The sequence below is a fragment of the Nipponia nippon genome, unplaced genomic scaffold (assembly GCF_047370975.1).
Source record: "Nipponia nippon isolate SJK-2023a ecotype South Korea unplaced genomic scaffold, ASM4737097v1 scaffold_3, whole genome shotgun sequence".
NCBI lineage: Eukaryota > Metazoa > Chordata > Aves > Pelecaniformes > Threskiornithidae > Nipponia > Nipponia nippon.
Window position 1 is genome coordinate 43509197 of NW_028262347.1, and position 12438 is coordinate 43521634.

General features: G+C 39.9%; 1 protein-coding gene across 14 annotated transcripts in view; it reads left to right on the forward strand.

Annotated features, from left to right (window-relative positions):
• NAV3 (neuron navigator 3) overlaps nt 1–12438 on the forward strand; it is a 554479-nt gene that overhangs the window by 360574 nt on the left and 181467 nt on the right. For all 14 annotated transcript variants that reach the window (XM_087765091.1, XM_087765093.1, XM_087765082.1 and 11 more), the window contains 2 exons: nt 3478–3595; nt 4307–4359. In XM_087765091.1, coding sequence (XP_087621217.1) covers nt 3478–3595; nt 4307–4359 — 171 coding nt within the window. The remainder of the gene's footprint in view (nt 1–3477; nt 3596–4306; nt 4360–12438) is intronic.

A 12438-nucleotide genomic window follows, 5' to 3' on the forward strand; every position in this document is an offset into this window, starting at 1 on the left:
TAACAGTGGCTCTCCCGTACGTTGTCAGCCGTCAGAGCCTAGCGTTGAAGTCAAATACTCCCCGGTCAGACGTGCCTGTAAAGCAGGGTGGTAGGAGAGGAAGCTTGGAGAGGAAATGAGTAAGTCAGCAGCCCGGCCCAGCGTGTAGCTGTAAGGCCGGGTTACTGGAGCAAGCAGTGGAGCGGGGAGGAAGTGTTGCAACGACTAAGCCTGGTGTGTGTGTTCTTCTCTGAAACAGTCTCATCATAGAAAAATCTAAGATAAGAGGATTTTTGGGAAACGTTACTGCACAATTAGTGCAAGACAAAATGATCTATTGCTAGTTCTGAAAAGAGGGGGAGAATGCACAGGTCCTCCTTAGAGGTGCGTAGCACCCAATGAAAGGGGAGCATCCATAAAAAGCAGACTGCTGCATGAAGTTACTGATTCTTTTGTCTTCAGTTCTGCTTGACTTTTCTATCCTTTGCAAACTGAGTATTGTCAATGATGATGCACACTGGAGCTTTATGTTTTCCAAGGGATTTAAGACAAAATTTCTAAGAGGTGCATAGTTACATTGATACTTAAAAACTGTGGAGGGGGGGATTCTCTATTTCTTATGACATTTGCATCAGAGAATTTCATCTAAAAAGAATATAGTCGCATGTGTACATTCTTATAATTTCATGTGTATATCTACATGCTTTTCATTTTTTACAACTGACTCCTGAGCAGTTGGGTCCCTGGAAGAACGAGATGAATGAGAAGGGCATCCTATGGGGAAGGGGGGAAACAGAAGCAAGTGGTGATCCCTACAGAAAGAGAGGAAATTAAATGTGACATTCCATTGCCAACTGGGTGTTGATTTGCTATATTATCTCTGTCGACAATTCTTTGCCTTTCTGATTTTTTTTAGAATACTTCTGAAGTGAAAAAACTCCTCTTTTACCACTCCTTCCTCACAATATTTTTTTTTCTACTGTTGCATGACTGTCAAAATATTGACCACCAGTAGAGTTTTGGTATGATGTGGATTATCAACCTTTCTTTACAAAACACTGCTTACATTCTTTATGCTTGTCACTTAAATTAATGAGAAAAGAAAATTATGAAGGGGGTGGATGGCTGGGTGAACTCCATTCTTTGAATGCTAGATACTTGCAAAGCAGCTGCTAGAGTGAAATTTCCCTGGCTGCTTAGTGAGAGGATAGTTCAAATTGTAGTCAAAATTAGGATTGGTACACCAGATTATGTGTGGGTGTGACAAATGGAAAAGGAAATGCTTGGTAAAGTATTTTTATTTGTAACGTGAAACTAACCTAAAATAATATTAGTGGGTATTAAATTCTGTATGTTCCAGTGGATCAGTTTCATTGGAATACAGAAAATAGTTCTGCTTATAGTAATAGCTCAAAGAATATTTCTGAGACATTACTTTAGAAGAATGACTGAAGTTGAAATACTAGTAGTGGGGAACACATGATGCTATGGGTGTGGCATGCGTCTTTTATCATCCTGATTTCATATTGTTCTAAATATGTGTTTGTACAATCTTTAGAGACTCCACATTAGCATTCATTATATATGGTTATACAGTTGAAGAAACACTTTCTTAGCTACAGTTGGCTTTAAAAAATACTTAATGGATCCTTTCATGTCACTCACCTGTAATAGCAAAAAAAAAAATATCAGTCAATGAAAACACAGGTGACTGAAGCAGACTTCTGGGTGCAGCAGGGAAATTTAGGGCCCCATCTAACAGCAGCACCCTTTGGCTATGGGAGAGCTGAATCTGCTTCCACAGTTTAATTCTGTGGAGTTATCTAAAGTTGTAAAGCTGTCAAGAAAGCTATGGCAAACCAGCTGGTGATCCACCTGCAGGAATATGGGAAGAAATAGGGTAGACCAAACAAGTTACAATTCTGTCTCTTTCAATGAAGAGGGAGAAAATCTGTGACAAAGGTACTCGGAGAGCGAAGGAGTCCTTAGCATGTGAAAGTGGACTGAGTGGTGATACTCTTACTGGGTGGAAAGTGGATGTTGGTTCTCTGGGTAAGACCCTGGACTAGGAATTGCAACCATTTTCCCGCCCTGGCTTTGCCACAGATTTCCTTGGTAAACTAAGCAAGTAGTTAATGGCTTTGGCCTCAGTTTTTCTGTTCACAAAATGGGATTCTGACCCCTTCCTCCCAAGGGTCTGTGAGGTTAAATAAAAGGATGTTTATAAAGTGAGCTCATATTGTTTTTAAGGAAGAGGTGCAGTTTCAACATTTTCAAACAATATTCTCAGCAGAGAAAGAACCTTAGATATTATATTTACTTACACAGTGATGCTGTCGTACATATATGCTTTCTCTCAGTGGTAACATCCCACAGTAGTGGGAGGTTCTGTATAAGTCCTCTTTTCTGGGATGAGGAGAGGCCAGCGCTGGCTGCCACGGGCCACTGATACCCTCCAGCTGTGTGACACCCCCACATCAACTTCTGCTAGTCCACTGGGACACCCCAGGATGGTGTGAGCACCTCTTGGGGTGCACTCTTCCTTTGGTACATAGGTGAAGGTGTCTGTTCCTCTTATCTCACCCTAAGTGAACCTGGTTCCCCTTGTGTGCACACTGTAGGTGTTACCAAATGCTCTCTCTGTGTACATATACATCTTATGAAATGCTTTCAACCTCTCTCTTCACCACCACCCCCTCTTATTTTGGTGGATGTAGTTCAGCTGGTCCTTTTCAACCTTTTGTTGATAAGTGCCATTTTTGTGCTGCCTGTTGCTAAGTGTTTGGTGCTACTCAGTCTCACCCTTCCCCCCTCCTCTTTTGGCGGAGAAAAGACACAGCATATTTCCAGAATATATGCTCTAATTCCAGCGCTGAGACTACTGTACATCTGGTGCTCTCAGTCTCCTCTGTGCACATTACAGCACTCTGAACCATAGGCGAGGGGACAAACGACATGTCCCCGCGTGGCAGGACATGGTGATTACTGCAGAAAGTGTCGCAGAGGCATTGCCAGGCGTGGGATCGCCAGCGACAACCCGATGAACTCTTACCAAAACACAGGCGCACGTCTCTGCTATCACTTTCTCTTAGGCAGCCCCAGAGCGTGAAAGTTGGTGGTGGGGCATGCGTAGAGGTAGAAACACGGTGGGAGGTGGAATTGCGGTAGATGTGACTGATTTACGACAGGAGTTTCCTTTACAGTCATAAGGGGAATTTTGCTTGGTCACAGCAAGTTTGAACCCTCATGAAACAGCCTGAATCATTTGAAGTTAAAATAAAACAGAGAATGGCAGGGGGAGGGGCATGGCCCGTTTAAAAAAAAAAAAAAAAGGCAAAAAACACAACGTTAAAATTGTTTCCTTTGGTGCTGACTTCTTAAATGGGAATGTGATCCAGAATAGTTCTGCTGTGCAAGCCAACATTTGTTTTAAGAATTTTTATTGTCTTCTTTTCTCTCTTCCCCCTCTCCCCGCTGCCCTCCCCCTCTGCTCTGCAGATTTACACTGACTGGGCTAACCACTACCTAGCAAAATCTGGCCACAAGCGGTTGATCAAGGATTTGCAACAGGACATTGCAGATGGAGTTCTGCTAGCAGAAATCATCCAGATCATTGGTAAGACCAGGGCTGAGAGAAGCACTGCGAGCTGACTCCTTGCATGGGGGAATATATAATTCAAGTTGAATGTATTTAACAATAAGATGAACCCTGAATAATACAATTTGACTGGGTCCATATGTCTCTGATATTTGTGTGGTTCATCCTTGTCTTAATTAAAAAATATGTTTATGTGAGCATGTTTGGAAGTGGCTGTTTAACCATACTTTAAATGGCCAGAACTGTATCTTACACACTTTGAATTGTCAGAAATGAATGCTCCATTAAACCATATGTCTCCCATGTGTGCATTTTGTTAGTTGGAGCGGCTCATACTTTCTGGGATGCCTTGAAACTGTATCCTGACCCTGCAAAGACAATTGTGGAAGATTTCATGTCAGCAGTTATTTTGCAGGGGCTGAAGAATTAGCAGCGACCTCCTTCGCACTTCCCCCTTTGCATGATTTGGCATGTGGAAGCAACTGCTGCTAACAAGAGTGTTGTTACTGTACGACTGAGCTTTACTTAGAAAGGAGCTCTGTGTCAACAAAACCCTGTGCACTTTATTGCCGTGTCTTTTCTGCTCTTCTTCCTTCTGTTTTTTTGTTTTTTGTTTTGGTTTGGTATTTTAGGTCTTCTTTTTTTGTTTTTTTTTTTTGGCCAGGGGGTGGAAAGGAAAGTTTTATCTCATTGTTTACTTCTGCTTTTCTCTTCACTGTTTTTGTTTAGCAAATGAAAAAGTTGAAGATATCAATGGCTGTCCCCGGAGCCAGTCTCAAATGGTAAGAATAAAATATATTTTTAGTCTGTGTTGGCACCTCTGCACTTTCCTAAAATGCTTTTTAATAATGATTTATTTTAACTGTGAAAATTATGTCCCACGTTTACCATAAAGTCCTAATTCTCATATAGTGTTCCTGGTACTCTTTTTTCCACATGTGCTTACTGTTTGTCACTTCATTTCTGTGCTTGTTAACTTTGGGTCTTGAGGTAACCCAGCAGCAAAACTTCATCACTTCTAATTAATCCAGAACTGCCTTAGCAGACCTGTGCGTCTGATGATCCAGATAATTTCATTTAACTTGATTTTTAAGGGCAGTAAATCCAAGAATAGATTTTTAAGTGGAGTCTTTGTGTCTGGAAAACTGGTTTGATGAACAAAACTTGCCAAATTATTTTTGAATATAAATAGCCACTGTAAAGTCCAGTTAGATGCACTGACTCCAAGACTTTCAGAAATAGCACTTTAGTCATATAGCTCTCTGAGCTACAGCTGGCAGCTGCTTAAAAACATTTTAATACAGGCAAGAAGCATTTTGTGACTGTGATTCATATGGAGTCTTATTAATCTTTCATTGTGTTTATGGCTAGTCAACTACATTTAATAAGATAAAGCCTCCTTAGAAGGCTGTGGAAGTGACAGGTACAAAATCTGAGCCTCAGTAACATCACCATGCATTTACTGAATCATTTGCAGTTCCAGTCATGCTCCCTCACGCTGAGGACTTTGCCTTTCTGTTCACATCCAAATAGCATGTGAATAAGGTGCACAATTGTGTAGCTGGCAAGGATTTTGGAGCATAATGGTTTGGATGAGCTTGCATAATAGCAAACTGCTGAAGCTGGGCTTAAAAATGGAAATGGAGTAGAAAAAAATTTGCATTTATTCAGTGTATTTTTTAAAGGGGGAAGGTATTTGCAGCTTTTTTCTGCAAAGCTGCAAAAGGTAAAGGGAAAAATTCTGAGTACCAGTGAAGTGAATAAGCAGGTCTTTTGGTTCTTACTTTTCAAAAAATGTGCAGGTTTAGAATAAGTTTTTTCTCTGGCTTTCAGGCTTTTTGAAACAGTCCACAGTAAGAATATATGCAATTTCCTTAATAATAGTTATTATTTTAATTACTCATATTACAGCAGCACCTAGTGGCCCCGGCTGAGAAGGTTGGGAACTCCAGAGTGGAACTCTAATATTACACACACAGATTGAGAGATAATCACCCTCTACTTTAATCACATTAAAACCTGCCATTCCAGACAGACGAGACAAACAAGAAGAGACAAAAGCACAGAAAAATGATATGATTTCCTGAGATTATGTAACTGGTTAGTGACCATCTAGGACTGCTTAGGGACTCACCACTCTGGTGTCTATCGAGCTTCATTTCCATGAGAGAAAGCCCAGCTGCAGAGAGAATTGTTCACTCTAGCAACATTTTCATCTCCAAAGCGACATTTGTGTACATTCCCCGTTGACAGGTAAATCTTTATGTGGCATAGGGATTCTGGATTTCATCTCTAGCTCTGCTGCAGTTATGGGGGAAGCATGGTCAATGCATGCTCGTGCCGCAACAGTACCTGTAGAAATCTCTTTACGGCCATCTTCCTCCTCCTGTAAGCACATCTCTCAGCTCAGCCAGGCCGAAGACTATGTCTCAGGTACTCTGGGTCTCAAACCAGGTGCTTCAAACACTCCTGTACGTAGTCATACATCAGTGTTTGTGCAATGCTAAGGTGTCACATTTAGTCACTTTAACTTCATAGAAATAGAATATATTTTTTCATCCTTTTTTGATTTGGTCTCTTTACTGTATTGTTTTACCCCAACAGTCTGATCAGATTATTTTCCTGCCTTTTGACATACCCATTTCATACTGCTGATTTCTTCAACTGAGCTAGGAAATCAAAAATGTACTGAAGTTAAAGTAATTCAAACTTGTCAGCTTTCCTCTCAGAGCATCTCAGAGACCTCAGATTTTGAGTCTGCTCTCCATTTGTTTCCTTTGGGTTGTGCACTGATCTAGCCTAGCTGAAGACACCATCACATTTTCAGGTAATTTCTCTTGGCAGTGCTCAATTTTGTTAGCCCGCCCAGTTAATGATAGGCCAATTCCCTTCTTCTTTCATCAGTGGACTCTTGGGTGTTTGTAATGTGCAGAAAAAAATGTAACAGTGGTCAAAGCTAGTTTACATGTTTGACATGTGCCAGTATGTAGCAATATGTCCTGTCAGGATTTGTCAGAACATCAGCTATCAAACCAGCAACAGTCATGATATTCCTATAGCATGTTCATTAGCCATTCATTCACCACTTTCATTTTAACATTTTTAGTCAATAAACCTCAAGAATCCCACCACCCTTTTCTTTCACATATGTTTTCATGATCCTTGCTCTCATAACTGGCAATTAAGGAGAAATGTCTTCTGTATTCATCTGCCATTTGATACCCTTCCCAGGAGGGGGTGTTTAAGACATTTTATTAGCTTAAAAGAAGCTAGAGAGCACTGACATGGATTGTCTGCTGCTGGAAACCCTCGATATCCCCTGTAGATGATACTGCTATCAATTCATAATTAATCACTACCAATCTTCCCAAGTTCTGTTCCACTCACCATTGGTTTTCCTCTTGCCAATGGCTTCATCTTTCAAGTGATTTTTAAGGCATCTCAATTCAGCTGTTACCTTAATTCGTAAACATCTTTTAATGTTTATTTTAAATATGTATAAAATGCTTCTTTTTTAGTTTCCTTTTACCTAGGTCTATTGCAACGTCTTGCACTCTATGCTCATCTTGGCAGTGATACATGAAGTACTTGCAGACACGTTGAACTGGTTCCACAGGTCCATGTTCATAAAAATTAAAACCTGTGAACCCCAGCAGCATCCAGTTTCTGCAGAGTTAGCTTTACCAGGATCCTCGTGGCTGTCATTATGCTCACACATTTGATGTCGGACACAGAATTTGAGAACCTGAGATGTACTAGGGAATAAATTACTTCATATTCAAATCTCAGAAACTTTAAATAAATTAAACTTGCAAGAGAATTGGCAAGATTTCTTGTTTTCTGGGTAAATCTACTGTAGTAAAAAGATTTTGGCATTTCTTATGGATGGTTTTAATAAAGATAATAAAGATTTAAAACTCTGCATATTATAATATACGTTGTCTGTCTACAATGTAATATAGAGTCTTCTCCTTGCCTTGCCTATTTTTTTCTTCATACCTATGTATTCAAGGAGGAATACGGAACTGCAACTTTTTTTCATCATCTCTTTTAAGCCCTTCAATGGAAAAAATGCCACATTCATTTCTATCTATTTTCATTTCTATCTTTTCTTTGTATGAATTATTCCATAAGCCTATCAATTAAGGAAACCTGGAATCATCTTTCTTTTAGAAGATAATGGTCTTTCAAGGGCTTACCTTTTGATACAACCAAAAGCTAATTCCTTTCTGTTTCTTTATAGGCCATTTGTTTCTTTAATTTCAGTTGTAAGTTTCCCCCATCATTAGAAAAAGCAGGATAGTGTCCTGGGTAGAATACATGTTATGAAACCTTTCTCTAATGGTCTGATGAGGAAGAATTCAGAATTTTTTTTCTTCCTGAACATATTAAAAATGTACTGGAAGATCTCCAGTGTTTTGTTTCTAAACAGATCATATCAAACATATAGTAAGCATACAGAGTATCAAATTTAATCCATCCTGGGGCTGTTAGAGAAAATGCAAGAGAATCAAAAAGTGTTGGACTGAAAATCTTTTTTGGTGACATTTGCAGTATTGTCCCTAGAGAGTTTTACAAAACTAACGTTTCTATTCTTTCCTCATGCAGTCTACGGTGTTTTCAGCCACATAAATAGTGAAACAAATGTAAAAAATGCCAAAAAATTTTAGTATATTGTTTTTCAAGTTGATTTTTCCTTCAGAGATTCATGTTGTCTTATTAGCTGTTTTTCTTCCTTAGAATTAGCTCTTGCTACTTCCCATGAGAACCGTCTATGCCAGTACACTGTCACCCCATGGCTCTCAGTGGATCTTCACAGATTTCATGACTGGCTGCTATGGGAGTTGCGTGAAAATACAAGGGAATACGAGACTCTAGTTTTGTCAGCTGTGCAGGTTTGGTGTTCTTAAATGAATGGAGCACAAGACAGTAATCTAGTTCCTGTATTTCTGCGGTGCATGCTTGTGTACTTAGTTTTCAAAATTTGAGTAGCCTGTAGTGTGTTAATTGGAGTGTATGCATTTCCATGTAATTAGGTGTAAGAGAAGTAGAAGTATTTCACTCTAAAAAGGAAGAGTACCATTGGGCTTATCAGGTTTTCATTAAGTTTTTTAAGTTGGTTAAACTAGCTGCAGCATGGGATGGAACTACAGGCAAGGGATCAGTCATAAGCTGTTTCTTGGACATCTCCATAAATGCCATTAGTAACTTGTTAGGAATATAAAACAAGGAATAACTGGTCAGTGTTTACAAAAAGGCAGTCTATGATTCACATCCCCCAAGGATCAGTGCTTGTGGCTCATTCATTATAGTCACGAATGATCTGGAAAAAGGCATGAATAGTAAAATGACAAAATTTGCAAATAGTTACTCAGGGTAATGAAAACTAAATCTGATGGTGAAGCCACAGAAAGATCTTGCAATTCTGAATAAAAAGGTGTGTTGGACTCCTATTACCCTTTACCAGTGAGATGTTAACACATACGGATAGGGTTTTCTTGATGATGATCTAATCACCGTGTTTTGGGGAAGATCCTGTTTGCATAAGAGAGGATAAGACCTGAGAAAACAGCCTTAGTTGGTATAAATCTCTGTTTAAAAATGTAGTCAAAAGGAATGACTTCTCGCAATATGGGCAGGAAGACTCAAAAGCTCATTTTCCTGTCCTCTGGTAGGCAAAGGGTATCTGGGATTCGATAATGGAGTAGTCTTTAAAACGGAAAAAACGAAAGTACTTACAGAAAAGGATGAGAGTTTCACAGCATGATATCTAGGGAAGTGATCTCAGTAAAGCCAGAGGAAAAAAAATGGTAGTAATGAAAGTTTGAGCTCCTGTGAGTGGTTTCCTGTGTTTATAGATAGGAAAGCTCATGTTTTAGCTGTGTTACATAGAAAGAATCTCTAAGACATAGTCATAGCTTGTGTGGGGGTGTTTGGGGGAGAGGGGACTTGAAGAATATGCCCAGGGGTTAGGTAAAGGACTGCGAGGAAAGGATCAGAGGAAGACTAAGAGTTTTGCTCGCATTGGCAACTAGTTAGAAAGATAATTTTCATTTCGATGAGAGTATTCAGATCTGGAACAGCCAAAGAGACAAGATTCTCCTTCCAGTGACACTATACCCGTATTCTAGATTATTGTAATCCAGATCATTGGCTATTTGGCACGCCCACATCAGGAATATACATCCTTATTTTTATTTGCTAGAGAAGTTTTCAATGTACAACATCAAAGTCAGCACATAGGGGCCTTTACCTTTTGTACGCAGTGTGTGTACAGCCATGAGAAGGCTGGTAAGCATGATTTCTTCCCCATTCTGTCAACTTCCTGGCAATACAGATTAAATGCCATATCTTTTGCCTTCTTGTGTACACTCAGCATGGGAATTTCCATTATCATCTTAAAACTCCTCTCTGCTCTGCAAGTCTTCCTCTCTGCCAGTTGTGTTATAAAAGACCTGGCCACACTGGAGATGAGCAGTCATGTTTGTGTAACAACAGGAACTTTCCCTTATGGGCTTCCTTGGATAAAGTAAAAGACCCTCTTCTCTTGGAGACCTGTTACCTCTTGGAGCAGACCCTGATCTACCTCAATTAAAAGTCCACACTTGGATTTCTGTTCCCATTGAATGAAGGCAGAGTTTAGAAAACAAAATAGATCAAAGGGCTCCAATTTGCTCTTGATAACTGCCCATATTGTCCATACCTTCATGTGGCCTCAAGTCAGGGTGTTATCCAGAGGGGAATTTTATGAGGACATTTTGCCGTCAGTGTAGCTGAGCCTGTCCCTGCATGTTACCCAGCTCCCGACAACTGCAGCTCTTCCTTGGACTTTGTAAGTGGTGGCAGAAGTATCATGCTCCCCATTCCCTGGGAAGAATTTGTCATGGTAATACATAGCTTATTCGTTCTTTGGCGGCCCTCCTCCCCAAGGATCTACTTACCAGTTAATTCTGCATTTCTGAATCCAGATCTTGTGGTTTGGCAGAATAAAGCCTCATGCAGTTCTTTTTTTCGGGAGTGTGGGTAACATACCCATTGGAGCCATACTGATGACAAATACTTCTTTTCACAGTCTATTCTTTCCTACCTTGCAACAGTGCAGCTCTGGACTGAAGCAGGCAAGGCTGATACCGCTCCATTATGAAAGGATCTAAGCAGATACTTACCTATGCAGGAAATGACACTCCTCAACGTGATACATATTCAGATTTCCTATTTTCTGATGGTAGTTTCAAGTAAACCCATACAATTTTTTGCTTAACTAGCTTTGCTTTCTGAGATTGCTCACTAGGTAGGTGATTTACATTCAACTCGTACTCTTACTGGGATTCCCAGGAAAGTGCCCAAGACTGTCATAGCCAGGAGCATGTCTTAGCTATCCTTCTGAAGATGTTTTCTTGGACAAGTCCTCTCATTTCCTAGGTAGGTTCAGAGTGTGATCTCCCCTTTGAGAACGAACCCCATTCCCACACCCTTCCCCAATGACTGTCCTCAGCTGTTCCAGGGAAGACGTTCTTGGACATGTTTGACACCTCCAGCCACTTGCAATACACTGTGCAGTGTACAATGTACAAGCTGGCTTCAGAGGATTTACAATTCATTTGGCATTCATGGAGTGTTCAAGCTGACTATCGCATTGAGGCCTCCTGTATTTCCTTGGTTGATGACAGGAATATAACTACTAAGATGCATTTTCATTTAGCTCTACTGTCCAGGTTTATAGGGCCCTGAAGCTTATTCCTGCAGTCTGAGAAATCCTGTGGCATACAACTCACATGTCGTGTCCTGGAGCTCAAAGTAGTGAGAAACTATCAAGCCTTCTACACATGTATTCATCATGTCACCACCTAGAAATAATGGAGATGACAGCAGGAATCCATATGAGATCCTCTTCCATGTGCAGGGAAGTGGCCACTCTGTTGAACCAGTGTACTGAGCATCACGTTATACCTAACTGGTTTTAATTTGCTCAGGGCATTGAACATTTTGAAGAGTGGAGTAAACCCTTTCAGACTCTTGAATCATAAATTTTAGGTGCAGGACAAAATTTTAGAAGCTGACCTTCAGGATTAGACTCTTCTTCTTTGCTTTAGACATCAACAAACCCTTTTTATAAACTTGTGTATGCTTTATAGGGGGCCCATGGCTTTTCTGTGTAATCCTGCATGCCACAGAATTTAAAAATTCTCTGGCTAAGAGCAATGCATATAGGTATATCTACAGTGTAAATATGCAAATAGATAATGCAAATTGAAGAATAGTTACAGAAAGTAACATCTCCTTCATCAGTGCACAAATTGAACTTTATTTTTTGTTTGCAGATGAAATTAACTTGACATAAAGACTAGAGTAAAAATGAAAATGAGAGCATCAGAAACAGAGGTGTGTGGCACCCTGAAAGAAAAAAATAAAAGGGAGAGTCCATCTAAGGATACATTATGGGAATAATTGTGATGATATAAACGGAGGGAATAAAGAAAGAAAAGAGGACAGAATTTCTGTAAGGGGAAGGTTAAAGATGTCAATGTTAAAGATGGTTGACATTCAAGGATGATGTTGGAATTCTCGTTCCAAGTTTTGCTGAAAAGAGGTTATTAATGTTATTAACATAGCTGGTTTGATAAGATGAGAGGCAAATTGGTTTAGCGTGAAACTGGCAGAGGACAAATTCCGACTGCTTTAGTGAACAAACTCTAGAAATTCTAAAAACTCTATAAATGGAAGAGAAAATATAGATGAGGTGAGAGCTGGACAGACAAGCAGAGTAACAGTTGCCTTTTTGTGGGAGACAAAACATGTTTTTATTGTGAGGGAAAGAGGAAGCTAAGGAAAGGATGAGAGAACTGCTGCAAGCGTTAGAT